The sequence below is a fragment of the Glycine soja genome, chromosome 11, assembly GCF_004193775.1.
Source record: "Glycine soja cultivar W05 chromosome 11, ASM419377v2, whole genome shotgun sequence".
Lineage (NCBI taxonomy): Eukaryota > Viridiplantae > Streptophyta > Magnoliopsida > Fabales > Fabaceae > Glycine > Glycine soja.
In genome coordinates, this window is record NC_041012.1 from 25958267 (window position 1) to 25974969 (window position 16703).

General features: G+C 34.3%; 2 protein-coding genes across 4 annotated transcripts; one reads left to right on the plus strand and one right to left on the minus strand.

Moving 5' to 3' along the window:
• Nucleotides 1-1796: 1796 nt before the first annotated feature.
• On the plus strand, nucleotides 1797-10101 carry LOC114377192 (sodium-dependent phosphate transport protein 1, chloroplastic-like). 3 transcript variants are annotated; one of them, XM_028335606.1, is made up of 11 exons: nucleotides 1797-2240; nucleotides 3449-3556; nucleotides 3664-3819; nucleotides 4253-4468; nucleotides 4686-4895; nucleotides 5929-6066; nucleotides 7805-7906; nucleotides 8290-8355; nucleotides 8561-8645; nucleotides 9566-9621; nucleotides 9708-10101. In XM_028335606.1, exons 1-11 carry the CDS (start codon nucleotides 1884-1886, stop codon nucleotides 9765-9767), a joined length of 1554 nt encoding a protein of 517 aa, XP_028191407.1. In that variant the 5' UTR covers nucleotides 1797-1883; the 3' UTR covers nucleotides 9768-10101. The 3 variants fall into 3 exon arrangements, with proteins under 3 accessions (XP_028191407.1, XP_028191408.1, XP_028191409.1); XM_028335607.1 differs by having other exon boundaries at nucleotides 9566-10101; XM_028335608.1 differs by lacking the exon at nucleotides 9566-9621.
• A 3400-nt stretch (nucleotides 10102-13501) lies between these two features.
• Nucleotides 13502-16261, minus strand: LOC114374509 (cytochrome P450 86A1-like). The gene is made up of 2 exons (XM_028332167.1): nucleotides 15499-16261; nucleotides 13502-14640 (listed from the first exon to the last, which is right to left on the minus strand). Exons 1-2 carry the CDS (start codon nucleotides 16179-16181, stop codon nucleotides 13758-13760), a joined length of 1566 nt encoding a protein of 521 aa, XP_028187968.1. The 5' UTR covers nucleotides 16182-16261; the 3' UTR covers nucleotides 13502-13757.
• Between the last annotated feature and the right edge of the window lie 442 nt (nucleotides 16262-16703).

Consider the following 16703-nt stretch of genomic DNA (forward strand, 5'->3'; position numbering starts at 1 on the left):
AAAATACAAAAGACCCATGGAAAGCTAAAAAGCACATAAAAGGGAAAAAGATAACAACATAAAAAAGGGAAAATATAACAAATTGAAGACATGATATTGCACATGTGAGCCTCGCGTCACCCTCCCGCTGAAGGGTAGGTAGCGACAATGAGGATCAACATGCATTACGAGGAAAGAATGGAAAGTGAGGTAGCATAATTCTGTTAGAATTAGAGTGAATGTTTGTTCTAACAGACTTTTCAAGCATGAAGTTAAGGTTTTAAAACAAAACGTTGTGCTTTCACACTCTGACATTAGTGCTCCCATACAGTATGACAGACTCAAAGCCAATTGCTCGAGTCTAAAACTAGATGAGAAGCCTCCAACATATGGAGTCCATCATGCAGTTGGGAGAAGGGGAAAAGAAGTGGAAGAGATGCTCTTGCTATTACTCTCCAAGATCATGCATATGTTGAAAAAAAAACAAAGTAATTCTAGATTCGAGACTAATTCTACAAAGTGATCTGGGAACCTCCTCATACTCCTACTCTTCCAAGTTGTCTTATTCTTTTGTCCTCTGATGATGAATCAAGTGGTGAACTTTTGCGCAAGTTAGACGAAGAAAATGTTGTCAAACAAAAGGGGGAGAAGAAGTAAAAGAGGAAGCAAAGTCTAAGGGGGGAGCACAAGTTAGAAAAAACATCATTAAGGGGATATTTCTTTAGAATTCAAATTAATTATAAAAATTTATGGCATTAAATACCAATAAAATAATAACTAATTATTTACCAAAAATTAAATATTTAAATAATTCTAAAAAAGGAAAAAAAACTCAAACTGCTCTTTGATCAATTTTTAGTTCCGCCCCTACTAATGAGCATTTTTTTTTAAATATACTACTAAAAATTATTGTATGAGTTTAAATAAATCATTGTATAATCTTTTAGAAAAACAAATCGAATGTTGAGTTATATCAAAGTTTACTTTTCACAGTAGCTATTGTACAATACAGTATTCTTTCTTTTGCTATCTAATAATTTGAAAATAAATTCTTTTTAATTATTATTGTCGTCGTCAGTAGTCATCATTATTATTGTAAAAAAAATGATCCAATTGGTAATATAACTCATTTAGATTTAATAGGTTTTTTTATAAAATAATTATTAGGACATTTTAAAAAAAAAATTATGGATAACATTGATAACATTTTCTTATCATAATTATGTTATTTGTGACATCTGAAATTAATGATTGATATTTATAATATTAGGTCTTTAAAAAACACATATCTAGTTTATCTGCTGTATAAAGATATCTTTTATTATATGTTCTTAAATTAATTTTAGAAAAACACATAATAATGATTATTATATATATATATATATATATATATATTAAATAAACTTTATTTTTTATAATTTATCCTCAATCATCTAATTTTGACATCACTATAATAAATTAATAATAATATTATATTTTAATATTGTAAATTAATTTTATATTATCATTTAATTGTATTTAAATTATTTTAAAAATCAAAATAAACTTACTATATATTAAAAATTATGATTAAATAATAATATTAAAAATTTAAGACAGTAATGAATTTGATTGTTTTACCGCTTACATAAAATATAATTAAGATGAGCTAAAGAATGAATTTGATCTAAACATTAGAATATGGAACAAGTAAAACTCCATGATTATCATTAGTCACCCAAGAGCAGAGGGGTCATGTTCTGTATGCAGTCTCCACGTGTCAAAATAAGAGCCTGTGCTGATAAAAATCCTGGTCTTGTTCCTTGAAATATCAACAGTATTTGTTGTTGTTGTATTGCAGTAAGTAACAGCGAACGAAGAAGAAGAAGAAGAAGAAGAAGAAGAAGAAAAACGCAGAAGCCACGATGAGTGGCAGAGCCATGATCTCCTGTTTCTCTCCTCCTTCAACAACTCCATGCTCTGCCCCCATTCCACTCTGGCGCCGAAACCACCTCCTCCATGCAACTCCTCCACCTTCGCTACACCTCCTCTCGCGGCGGAGCCACCTCGTTGCCGGCGGAAGGAGGGTGTGGGTGAATGTGAAGTCCGAGAAGAACTTATCCGAGTCCCCCAAGTACGAGGATGATGTCGTGGTTCAGAAGAAGAAGAAGCGTGGTTTGGATAACGTGGAAGAGGAAGCGAGGTGGTGGCAAGTGTTTCCCAAAAGATGGGTCATTGTGGTTCTCTGCTTCTCAGCTTTTCTTCTATGTAACATGGATAGGGTATGTAACTATGTAACTATGTGTAATGTGTGCTTCTTCTTTGATCTTTCAACTGCGTTGTTATTGCTTTCTCAATTCATGCTATTTTGTCTGTTTGAGAGAGAAGCTTTAGAAGAATCAACCATGTTTATACAATAAAGCTCGACATAGTTGGTAATAGCTAGTTCCTTATGTTAGGAATCCCACATCCCGTGCCTTTGGGGCACAACTTATATATTTATTGGGTAACTTCACTTAATGCCAATTGTTTTTAAGCTGAAATCTAACACCTTAAGTATGCTAACAAGAGTGTTTGACATCCCACACTAACTAGTGATATGATCAAAGTAGTATATATAAGTGAAGACACCCCTCATCATAAGTTAGCTTTTGGGGATTTAGACTCATACCCAAATTCAAAGGTGATACCAAAGTCTATTTTAAGACAATGTGTTGAATATCCCGCATCGACTAGTAATATGATCAAAATAGTGTGATATAAGTGGGGGTACCCTAAATCTCATGAGCTAGCTTTTTGGGATTGGGTTAAGCCCAAATCCAAAATCTAAGAAGAGGTTCAATTTAAGGCTTTGTTAAGAGAGGCAAAATCTACTTCGGTTGATTTCTACATCTTGAAGGGATTAATTAGTCTATGGCTATTGGTTGAGATAGACCCTTGGTGTATGCCAAAAGAAAAATAATACTGAATATAGAGGTTCAATTTCATTTACTCGATATATTAATTTTTAGTGTCAACATGAAACAAAGTTTCTCTCCATTGTGGTCAATAAGATTTATAAGATGCAATAAGTTTTCTAAAATTGTTATGGTATTCATATGTGACTTTTGTATTTTTAAAATGTACAAAGTAATGTGTTATATTGGTATCAGGTTAAGTGTAACAACTTTGAATTTATAGGTCTTGTGAATGTTAACTTTCAAATATAAGAATCTCAGGATAATTTTTAGTATGTGGATCTTAGGCTAAAAATTATCCTGAGATATGTATAGCATTATGTATAAATATATTTTCTATATTTAGTTTTTATTTCTAAATATGTGTGATCAGAGTTCACTGAATTAAACCCATCTAATTATGGTTATGTCATAGAAAGAAATAATTAGATCATATGGTTCAATTTGCAAAACCTTTGTTTAGTTAGCACTGCTGTGGAGTCTTCAGTTAGCTTTTTACCTCTTAGAAACTTCCATTGATTTCCCATTTGCAGGTAAATATGAGCATTGCTATACTTCCTATGTCTGCAGAGTACAACTGGAACCCGAGCACTGTGGGTTTGATACAGTCTTCTTTCTTTTGGGGATACCTCCTCACTCAGGTAAATGTGGTTTCGTTTTGATAAAGTTTGATTAGTAACTTTTTCTTGCATGTGTGACTTTAAACTTAAGGCCATGAGTTTGAAGCATAGCTAGATTTATGTTGCAGATTGCTGGTGGAATATGGGCTGACACTGTGGGAGGAAAACAGGTATTGGGATTTGGCGTGGTTTGGTGGTCTGTTGCGACGGCCCTCACTCCTATAGCTGCCAAACTTGGATTGCCTTTCCTACTAGTTGCTCGTGCATTCATGGGGATTGGTGAGGTGTGTTCTGCTAAAATGTTCCAAATGATATGGTTTCCTGCATTCTACTACTAGGAGAAAGCTTAATGTTGCTACTATGTTGGTATTGGTAAAAGAAAATATCTAATAAATAAAAACAATGCGATGTTTTTTTCTCGTAATCCATGTGACTGATTTTAGTAATGATTTGATTTGGAGAAAACTTAGGTATGATTCTTTAAGTGTTGTACTGTTGTTCGTCCTATTCTCCCATCAGAATTGGAGTTTCATCTTGGTAAACATTTAATGCTAACATTTGTTATGCTAATTACTGAAGTAATACTCTAGTTCTTATCTGAGAACAACACAAGCAACTTAAGTTTTGTCCATTTTTTATTTATCTTGATGATGATACAAGTTTCTGATGACTTTCTTCCATATGGACCTAACTTCTTTTGGCCTTTTCCCTTTCTAGGGTGTTGCTATGCCAGCCATGAATAATATTCTGTCAAAATGGGTTCCTGTGTCAGAGAGAAGTAGATCACTAGCGCTGGTCTACAGTGGCATGTATCTTGGATCAGTCACTGGACTGGCCTTTTCTCCCTTCCTAATTCATCAGTTTGGATGGCCATCAGTATTTTACTCCTTTGGTTCTCTAGGGACAGTCTGGTGTTCTGTGTGGCTTAGTAAGGTACGATTTGCGTATGTAAAATTATTTCCTTTGCATTCTGAACATGGAAATACTTGTACACACATTTTCTTTATTGAAATGCTTTTTGTCTAGAAGTTGATTCTTTATCACGAATTATGTAGCTGTAACATCTTTTTTGTTTCTGAAATGTTCACTATCTTGGTAGAATTTTCTATTTGCTGACATGCTAATCTTTTCTGTTCTTCTGGGAGTGTAGGCACATAGTTCACCTCTTGAAGATCCTGAACTGCGGCCTGAAGAAAAGAAGCTCATTACTGCCAACTGTTCCTCCAAGGAACCTGTGAAAACAATACCTTGGCGATTAATTTTGTCAAAGCCACCAGTCTGGGCTCTGATAGTGTCCCATTTTTGCCACAACTGGGGAACTTTCATTCTACTTACATGGATGCCAACATACTATAACCAAGTAAGTCTTCCTATCTTTTTTGGGCATGTTTCTACTTGATGTGACGAAGCCAGAGCTAGATTTATGCTGTTTATTTTATTTTTAGTTCCTACACGGTTGTGTATGAATTTACCTAGATGATAAAGTCTCCAATACCTATGTAAGGAAAAGTTCTTAAGGAACCACAGCTTAAAATATATATTGCATCATCTGGTTCTAGGTATAATATGTGACAATGGACAAAGAGGAAGAGGGAAAACTGGTGCTATAACTGACAGTAAAGTAGCAAACCATGCAAATGATGTAAATAATATAAGCAGAAGGAAAGAAAGAGGGAATATTAGATATGTGCATCGTTTGCTTCTCATTATGTAGTCCATAGCCTTAAGCCACTTCTTTTTGTTTATTTAAGTTTTTTTTTATTCCATTTTATTCAATTTTGCTCTTTTTTTCTTGTGACCTGGAAGTCAACATCTTCCCTCCTCATACCCCACTAGATGGCAGCCTCATGTTTCTTGTCACCCTTTCTAATTCTGCTTAATTCCAATTATTAGGATTATTTATTTGGGGATTGCTGATATTAGTGTATTTTGATTACAACATAAATGTCATGCTATTGCTTTGTTCTTGCATTTGCTTGCTAATGCTTTTGGTTTGCCTGAAGAATTTTTTCCCCGTTCTAATAACTATAATAGAAACTGGAGTTTATTATTTCTTCTATCTTTCACCTAAAACTCTAATCAGCCATTCATTTTGATATCTTCTCATCCATTTATGACATACTCTTGTTAGTTACTTAGTTGTAAACATTCAATGTCATAAAATTCATTATGTGAGCATGTTTGCTGATGTTTGACGTTTTAAGCATCCTACTTGACACATTTGTTAAGCCGCCATTCTCAGCATTATCAATATTCAAGTTTATAGAGATGAGCTTTTGGTTGGATATATGTTAATATCCTGACATACAAAATATTTGGATTTGTAGTCTTCTTGGATATTTGAAAAACAATTGACAGTGTTTAATTAACTAAAGTTATTTTCATATATCTAGGTCTTGAAGTTTAATCTTACAGAATCTGGGCTATTTTGTGTTTTACCGTGGTTTATAATGGCTATTTCTGCAAATGTTGGTGGTTGGATTGCAGACACTCTAGTGAGCAAGGGTCTATCAGTTACAAGGGTCCGCAAGGTATCATCTCCCTTCAATATTTTATTTTGTTGTACTTTGTTGGGATTTTGCAAGTGTAATAAATCGCCCAAGTAACAAACTAGTGAGTAGATATAGTCTCTGTAGGGACTTGTGCAATAATTTGGGTAATTACAGTAAATTAAGTAGACTACGAAGATTAAATTGTTGAATGTAAAGCAGAATTAAAATGATTTTATGGCGAGAAAAACTAGTAGGGAATTCTGTCTAATGCTTGCTAGACGTAGAAAAACGGGTTGTCACAATAAGATGAAATCGTCAGGGTTTAACTTCATTAAACTAACTTAGCGCATTACCAATTATCCTTATTCAATTGAGACTACGTTATTATCAATACACAATTTATCCTAACCTTAATTCCTTAGGCGAGAGAACTTAAGTCCTTTGACTTCAATACCAATCCCTTGAAAGTGTAGCCAAACGACTTGCATTAAGGATAAGGGTTTTAACGATGAACAATCCTTGTTACACTATCCCTAGGCATAAAAATTATTCGTTGTCTTCTTCAATTCACAGTTCAAATAGATTTTTCCAAATACAATTGAACACAATGAATCAAGTAATTAGGTGATCAATCAAAGGCAATAGGCACAAAAGAAGAACAATAACAATTGCTTTATTGAATAAAAAAAGCAGGAATTAGATGAAGGTAGTCTAATTACACCAAACCCAACAGACATGGAATTAGTTACTCATAGCTATGGGAATCAAAGGATTTGATGAAGAGAAAAACAAAATGCAGTCCTTGAGCTTAGACGCCGCCAAACTCATTTTTCTTCTCTAAAAACGATCTTTCTTGCCCTCTGTATTCTTGCCCTCTTCCTAAATCATGGGCCTCTTATATTAGTAATAGCAGTTGGGCCTACCTGATAAGCTTGCTTAAGTGAGCATAACAACATTTGAAGCCTCCAGGTATATGGCTCACTTAAGCGGGGCTAAAAGGCTCACTTAAGTGAGGTCAATGAATTTTGGACCTCAAAATTTTGGCTCACTTAAGCGAGGTCAGTTGAGTGGACTTCGTGGGTCTTTATTCCTCCTCTGTTCCATTGAGTGAGCTTCCTACTAGTTCTCCAAAGGCACCCTTCAACAAAATCCTTCAAAACTAACCAAAATGCAAATATCAAGAAGAAAAAGTAACAAAACTAAATTTCTAACTTGAAAATGATTTTTCAAAATTCAACTAAATGAAGTACGAACATATAGCCCAAATGTATAATCAGAAATACTACAAAAATGCAAGTATAGGTAGCAATTATCAAACTTCCTTTTGGAAAAACAGTTTGGATAAATTCTTGACCAACTTCGTTTATATAGAGGGCTAGGGAACTATTGCCTATCCTTGTTTTGTTTGCATCGCCAAATTGTCATGGGTTCTTACACTTGTTTTATATAAAAATAAGTTCAAACTGGATAATATTTTGTTTCTTAATTTTAACGATTTTAATTTGAGAAAAATCGTTAATACATTTTTCTATATAATTTTCTGATATGTTGCTGGAGCTGTAGCCCAAGTTTTTAGGTTACAATTTATTCATGTGGCTTACTTTTTAAGAGGTGCATAAAGCTTAAAAAATATTTCTACAAAATTTGGAGACTAATATTCTTTGTCTTCTCTGGCCTTAAGTATGTAGCAGCCTACTGCTTTGATTACTCGTTTGCTAAACTTGATTCCATTGCTACAAAGTTATAAGCTTCACAATGTAGTTCTACATCTTTGCAGATAATGCAAACAATTGGATTTCTCGGGCCAGCTTTCTTCTTAACTCAATTGAGCCACGTTAATTCTCCTGTGATGGCTGTTTTGTGTATGACATGCAGTCAGGTTTGCTTATTGTTTTGTATTTGAGATATTTTTAATTCTGAGAAGGCAGTCTCTTTGTAATCCTAACATAAAATCTGCTTATATTTGTGTCTCTTCTTATATGTTTCTGGAGAAAGTTACTTAATACTTGTATAAAGTTTCTTTAATTTAAGTATCTCACTTCAATAATTTTATTATGATTTTTAGTTCATACTGCATAATCTGAAAATTTGACTGGCAAATATAAATTTTCTTGGCAATGGTGTCTTGGAACTTCTCTTGATGAGCATAACTACACATTCTCATTTTGCTAAGTCTTCATATAAAGTTAGAAAGTGTTGGTTCATCCATTCATTCCATTGAGCTTCCTCTTTCATAACTTTTTTCAAATTCTTCCTGAATAGGGAACTGATGCTTTCTCTCAGTCCGGATTGTATTCAAACCATCAAGATATCGCCCCTCGATATTCTGTAAGTGGATTCATTGTACTTAGATTTTTCTGCAATTTGGAGTTCTACATTTGATATGTTATATGTGGAATGAGGATGCAACAAATACTTTTTAGGCATGCTAATTCATGGCCATCTACTGTCATCTCACAATTAGTTTGTTAAATAGTAATGTCATTTGGGAAGGAAAAAGAAAAAAATATTTATTTCCTCTTTTTGTCCTTAGGGCGTATTGCTTGGTTTATCTAATACCGCTGGAGTATTGGCTGGTGTCTTTGGAACAGCAGCAACAGGTTACATTCTGCAGCATGGTAAGTATTTGTTGCTCATGTTTTCTTGTGAGGTTTTGTTAGTCTTAAACCCAAATTTTAAGTGAGCCTATCCTAGAATCATTATTGAGTCAATTATGTATATGTCTACACCCTAGATGTCTATTTCTAGGCATTTGGCTCACTCATATTGATCACACCTTAGATTTCTAGTCTTGGGTGTGTGTTGAGGTTCCACATTGACTAGAGATGTGCCAATGTATCCTTATAAAACTTGGACAATCCTCACCTTACTAGTTAGTTTTGTGAGGCCGAGTTAGGCCTCATGTCTAAATTCTAAGACTTGAGCTATTAAGTGATGAATCAAGATTCATTTTATTACATCTCTTAATAGTTAATTAAGATTGAGTATATGTTTGAATTGTGCACAATCTGTGAATATTCTCAGTGAGCCTTTTGGTATTGTTGGTACTTCCATTTTATGCAACATGGTGATGTGTTCATACTGTATTTCTAGACTACTGTCTCAGAATTTTTTTATTCAATTACCTATTTTAGAGAAACAGCATGGTTCTTTATTGTTTCATTTTGATGATGGGAATGGAATTAAATTAACAAAATAAAATAAACCCAAGGCTGTGGTTTGAGCACATATGGCCTTGACATTTAGCCAACTATGCAATTATGCAATGTTGAAGCTTTGTAAGCAAGCGTGAGTTTACTGAGGTTCTTCCTAATTTGGCTTTTCCTCTTTTCCTAAAGAAAACATTTACTTCCTTGTTCTTTTCGTTAAATGGAGACCTATGATCATATAATTAAAGTTCTAAACCACTTCAGGTGATTTTGGAAAATTTCTACCCTCCTGTTAAAGTTTTGTAGCACATCTTGTGCTTAATACTTTATTGAAATCTGATCTTTGGGACAAGAATATATTACCGTTTGTTTTCTTCGACTATTTTCAGGCTCCTGGGATGATGTTTTCAAGGTTTCAGTTGGGTTGTATTTGGTTGGAACTGTGGTATTTAATCTTTTTTCAACTGGTGAAAAAATCTTGGAATAACTTACTCTCATTGATCATTGGTACTTGTCATGCCACATGTATAGATAAGTCTGGAGTACTTTCCCCAGAAGAAGCACTACGAGAAGAATAGGAGTTTTAATTAAGAAGCAACTCATTTTACTTAAGGCTTTTGTGCCTCACAGAATGGTAAATTTTGTGGATAGAGGAGCATTGGAGCATATAGATCAGAGGGATGACAATGTGTCCTTGAAAGAGGAATTGGCATAATTTAGTCCCTGATGTTTTTATCAAGGGAAAAGGTTTAGAAGATTCTACTCTGAAGCTTCTGTTTTTTTTCCCATTTTTGGTGGGAAGATCATAGTGATTGCTTAACTTAAAATCATACTTGTAAATATAATTTTCATACCAACACATCAATTTTGTAACAATTCATCAAGAAAAGTGATTTATGTGGTATTATTCATCAAGCTTCTTTTCTTTCCAATTTCTGATCTACCTGTTTTCCTTGCATCCTTTGGTCAAATATGTTGGTAATGTGAGTATTGCCATAATGAAAAGTTGGAGTTGGATGCTTCAATTTTATTTTTTTTTCTTATGGGCATCAATTGATAGATATCTCTAATGTATTGGGACCTACGCTTGATTCTTTTTACACGAGTTTATGCATTAACACGTGATACAAAATTAACATTTACATCATTCTAATGTACTGGGGTAAAAATAATAATTTCAGTACTGTTTCTTGTAGTGCACTTAATTCATTATTTGACATGAGACTTGTGTAACAGAGGTCTCAAGGGTACGTAACTTAGGATTTTTCCTTCCAGAGATCGATCATATTTAGGAGGAAGAAAAACTGGCAACAATGCATGCAGAAAATTTACGATTATTAATATAGGTTTAAGAGCCCAAATTTCATTTTTGTTGGTACAAGTTTGAATTTAAGATTTGGTGTAAACTATTAAGATTTTCGACTATTAAATCATTCCTAGTAGGTGGGTTTAAGAGTGGAATGATCGATTTATTTAAAAAAGAGGATTAACACTATCACAAATAGTTCATTTAAATTTTGAAAGAGAAATCTATAGTTAATAAAGGTTATAATATTTAGTTTAATAAGTTAAACTATAGCAATGGTAATTACATTGTTAAGGAAGTGATGAATTGCTCTCTAAGAACTAATACAATGATATTTTATAATATAAATTGAGTTGATACAAAGATGTTGGAAAATAGAAGTATACAATGAAACTTCGAGATAGAATAACCAACAAAAGGAAGTAAGAAAACTTTGGGTGAATTTCAAACTCTTTAAACTAAGGTATGTATGAGGTGGTTGTGAGTTTTTGGTTTATGGGTTTCAAATGCAATTTTCACAACAAATTTTTTTTGATAAAAATAGAGCTGAAATAGTTTTTAAACTATTTTCGAAATATTTTTACATTCATTTTCAAAACTTTTTACTGTCCCAGCTGTTATTACCATCACCACCACGGTCACCCCAACCATCATCATTGTTGTCACCACTACCAATACCATCATTGTGAGGAGGACGCCATTGAGATTGTTGTTGTGACTTCAACAATTTTGGACATTGTGCTTTCCTTAAGACATATTTTTGTTAAATGGAGCAGCAAAGACCGTTGGAGGAGTAGAGAAAATTCTTTTGTCAAAACGAGAGTTGCACTTAAGTTGTATTTCTTCTGCCAATAGCTCATTAACTACAACATCAACACTAAGAAGGGGATGATCGTGTAATATCATCCCACAAAACCCCTCAAAATCATCTCAAAGGGTCATCATAAATTGAACCAAATGTTGTTTCTCTCTAACGTCAGTACACACTTTGAATGCCTACAATTATGTAGGTTCATTTAGAGTCAGTTGATCTCACAAATTAGACATAGCAAAATAGAAGTCTTGAATCCTCATGTTATGTTACTTTGCTTAAGAACTCGAATATCAATTTACAACTAGTATTGTTTTGCAAAATTATACAGTACATACACCATTTTCAAATAGTTTTGAACATCCTTAGTCAAATCATACTTTGCAAGTTGCATCCCTATCTTTGAGTTGTTGACTTCCCAGGTTTCCAACTCCTTTGTAGATTTTGCATTCTGCTCATCTAGAGGCTTGGCAAAAGTTCCATCAACATAGCCCCACATTATCTTGCCTTTCAATAAAATTTCCATTACATATATTGCTCCAATATGAATAATTTTGTTCGTTCAACTATTCACTAAGTAATCGAAGAAAAACATCCTTTCCACCAACCATATTTGACAGACGAAAACAATAACAATGTAGGACCAAAAAATGACATAACAAAACAAATTACTAGAACCACCAAGTCGGAATAACAAAAACAAAATCGTGATAGAAACAAAGAGGGTTGCAACGATCAGAGGATGCACAAACTAGAAGCATGGCGAAGTTGGGGTTGCAAAATCATAGAGGGAGGTGCGACAGAACTAGGTAGTAAACATGGTCACGTCAAACAAATTAAATTTCGGAAGAGAAGAGACAAGCTCCCAATCACAAAAAGTTTTCTACAACACTACAATAACACCTCAAACCTCGCAAAAGTTGGACACAATGCTATAGTAATTCTCAATCACAAAATAGGCTCTGATACCATGTTAACATAGAGAAGAGATGAGACATAGTGGAGAAGAAGAAATGGGGCTAGGGTTCCATAACATTAATAATTGTAAAGTATGTACAATACAAGGCCCAAAAGAGTAATATTTATAAACGATGAAATTATCATTAACTAATATATATAATATTATCTGACATCACATGACTCGAGTGGAAGGTAATGCATTTAACTTTCACAAGTTATCGGTGCACATATATCATGATTGCCGGTTTAGCTAGACCAGACATCTTCATGGTGTCTCAACCTAAACAGGTTACTGAGATGTTAGTCCAAAATACAAATAAAGACATTTCATATTATCTTTTTTTAAAATAGAATCTATTGTATTTTTTTGTCTGTAGTAATCAAAAATAGATATTAAGAGTTTATAATAGTTCATACGTCATATTCAACCAATTAAGGTAGACCCCTCATTATTCAATTGCATTTGAATTAATAAAAATACCCTAAACTAACGTATATGCAAAATAAGGTGGCCAACTACTACAAGCAAAAGGTTGCTGGTTAATGCTATTTAGAGTGTTTATAAACATATGAATTCAATGGGAAAAATGAATTAATTGTCATTAATTTAACTAGTTTAAAAAGAGGCACTTCGTGCCTCTCGGTGCATTTTTGAAATAAATAAGATAAAGAAAAGGTAATTTAGGAACATGAAATATATATACCAAAAATGATAATTGTCTTTATTGATAGTTATAGATATCTTTGATAATGAAAATGTAGGGATAAAATGTTTTTATCTTTGTCGTGTTTGTTTTATTTTTCGTCCTTAAAGTGTTTTAAATAATAATTTTTCCACCATTTGAAGTATTTTTTTACTATTTAAAACACTTTAAAAAATATATATATATATATATATATTTTATAAGAACTTAAACGGATTCTTTTCAGAAATAAAAACAAAAAAAAATATTAAATTAGGTGAATAAAAAATATTAAACCAAATATTTATTACTTGTGAATTTAATTTAACTACTAGGACACTATTCCACTTCTTTCAAATATTAGCATGGGAAATTTTCCATTAAAATCTTAATTTGCACAATAGACACCCAAAATACCAATTATCCTATTCCCATACTTTGATAAATTAATTATTCAACATTTTAATTGAAAACAATATTCAGTGAAATAATCTCATTTTATATGACCAAAACTTTAATAAAAGAAGGATTTCATATTACGGTTCTTTAAAGTTAGGAGACAAAGTTTTCAGTAATTATATATTTTTGCGTATTCGTATTATTGATGAACAATAAGAATATGTAAACCCATCTTCCAACAACTGTAAACCGTAAACTCAAATTTGACCCACCCACCCAACCAAACAACAAACGATTTCACTCTTCACCCTCCCAGAAGTAAATATACAGAAAAATTAGAAACACAAATAAATTGACATGTATAACAATGAAATGACCATGTTGCCCTTTACACTGTGCATCACCAAATCCACCCATTCTTTCTATGCAGACGTGGTGGCCTGCGGTTGAAGCTGACGTGTCTGCAAGAACACGCGGAGCCCATGCTTCATGAAGAGAGTGAGCGACATCTTCTGCTGCACCCGGTGACCGGGAACCGGCGACAGCCGGTAACGCAGAAGCACAGCGGAAGCCACAGACTTCATCTGAAGGTAAGCTAAGTCCTTCCCCAAACAGGTTCTCGGTCCAGCGTTAAACGCAACGAACTTGTAACCGTCTTTTGGCAGTTCGAACCGGTCTCCCTGAACCGATAAAAACCGCTCCGGTTTAAACTCCATGCAATCCTCGCCCCACACGCTCTTCATTCTCCCCATTGCGTAAATCGAATACGTCACCGTTGAACCTGCCGGAACCGCCGTGCCGTCCGGCAACACATCGTCGGCGATCGCGTGCTTGAAATCCTCCGGCACCGACGGATACAAACGCAGTGTCTCAGCTAAGGCTGCTTTTAAGTAAACCAGTTTCTCCGCTTCTTCGAAGTCCACTGCTTCCTCTGTCCAGCACCGCTGGTCGCTGCCGCGTGTGGAAGTAAGCACCGCCGTTAGTTCGTCGAGAATCTTCTCTTCCACGTCGGGGTGGTTCATGACGAGCCAGAAGAACCAGCTTAACGCCACCGACGACGTGTCCCTGCCGGCGAGGAGGAAGTTCAACGCGATTTGTCGCAGAGCGGCAGCACTCAGTGTTTTTCCGGCACCGTCACGCTTCTTTATGAACCTTGATAGCAAGTCGTCGGAAGGCGATTTCTCACGAGCTGAAACGGCGTCGTTCATGTAAGTTTCGACGATCTTCAAACTCTGATGTATTTTCTTCTCCTTACCGATGCCAAGAAGCTTCTCGAATCTCCATATTATGCCAGGGTACAGAAGCCTAATCATAGATGTATAAAAAAAATGTAAAAAAAAAAAAGAAGAATTTTCACATTATATCAATGGAAAATTATCATTAGTTAATTTTTATAATAATTATTTTAAATATTTTTATCGGTTAATATTACAAAAATGGTCAGGTAAACAGATATTAAACTAAAAATATATAAAATTTTAGTATGTATAACTTTGAAGAATTTAATTTATAATGATAACAAAATAACAAATATCCAATAAGGGTATTCCCATTTCATCATATCTCTACAATTTTTTTTATTAATTTGTGCTAGTAGAAATTATTATGAGAAATCCTATGATGATTTATATTCTTATTAAGAAGCTTTCTTTTTGTTGTGTCTAAATTCATTTAATTATTGGTATAAAAGAAACAATTAACATCTAGCTTGCCTTTTCTAAGTTTCATAATAACTCTCTTTTCTTACTGTATGTCCTTACACTTAGAGTACATAAAATAGAATCAAATAAGATAATATAAATATAATAGCGGCATGAATTTGTTTAATTTTGAACTTATAATTATACACACATATTAAAAAGAATATTTTGATCTTAACTATTTATTCAAATTATACAATTGAGATTAGTATTTTATATTCTTATGTTTTTCAGGTGATACGTTTCCCAACAAATAAGATGAGAGGAAATAATTTTAATAGTACAATTTATTAAATGAGTGGTTAAAATTAAAATAATTATTATCATTCTATAACACTGACCTCTCATGCTCACAAGATGTTATGGTTATTGTCATATATGATGAAACTTCTAATAAAAAAATTTAAATAAAAATAAGGAAAAAAATTGAAATTATGTGAACACAGCAAAAATTTAGTGGTACCTTTGCAAGGTGATTTCTGTGGCAGTGTCAAAGGCAACAGTGAAGGGGTTTTCGGGTAGTTCCGGCGAGAGAGTTTCGGGGTCTTTACCGAAGGTGAGTCCACAAATATTATCAAAGGTTAAACGCAAAAGAAGGTCTTGCAAATCTACCGAGACATTTTCCTTAGCAGCTTTATCCAAAATGCACCAAAGACGGTTTTTTATGGTCCGGTTCACCCAGCGAGCCATGGCTTGTCTTAGGGTTCGGGTGGTGAACTCTAGGGCAGCGGTTTTTCGTTGCATCAGCCACGTGTCACCGTCGCTGTTGAAGATTCCTTGGCCTAGGAGGTCGTGGAAGGCTGCCTGCCAGTGGGGTCCCTTGGGGTAGTTGTCAAACCGGGTTCGGAGGATGTGTTCTATGTTTCTAGGATTGCTAGTGACAGTAAAGAAAGCCTGCTTGCAAGCAAAGAAGGGGAGGGTGAGGGTGCAGGTTTGGTAGGTGGCCGATCCCTCGATTTGGCGGAGGTTGGCAGCCATCCAGTCGTGAACCCGATTGCGGTTCACGATCATGCTTGGAAGGCTACCAACCAAGGGCCATACTTTTGGACCGGTTAGGGTTCGAGCCAAGAGATGGAACCAAACGAAATATGCGGATAAAAGAGCAGCTAGGGTGAAGAGAAGATGGAGTGTATCCATTTGCACCATTCTATGTTGTTTGGGCAGTTTTAATTGAGATTTTGGGGTTATTTGGAGTTTGAATTGATTGAAGGGGTTTTTATATATATTTATAGGATGATATGATGGGAAAGGTTTTAGGAGAGGTGGTTGGGAATTTTATGGCCTTCTAGAGTCGCTGTTAGGTTTATATAGGAACTGTACGGGTGTTGTGACTCACTAGCAAATTAGAAACATCCATGCATGCACCTTTTCCTGTGAGAGAAGGGTTTTGGAGTGATTTAATTAATAAAACTTTACCAGATTGGTTATTCTTAATTATTTATTAATTATATCCACTCTTACATATAATTGTTTGCTTGCTATTGCCATTGGTTTGCCTGAAGGATTAATAGAGGGTACAGAGTGGAGTAGTTTATATATTATCTCTTCTATCTTTTACCCAAAACCTTAATCTTCCCATTCGTGCTGCTAAAAGTTTGGGTTTGTACTCGAAAGTTCACTCATGAAATCTGTATTTTGACATCCGATCCACAGGCCACATGGTAGTTT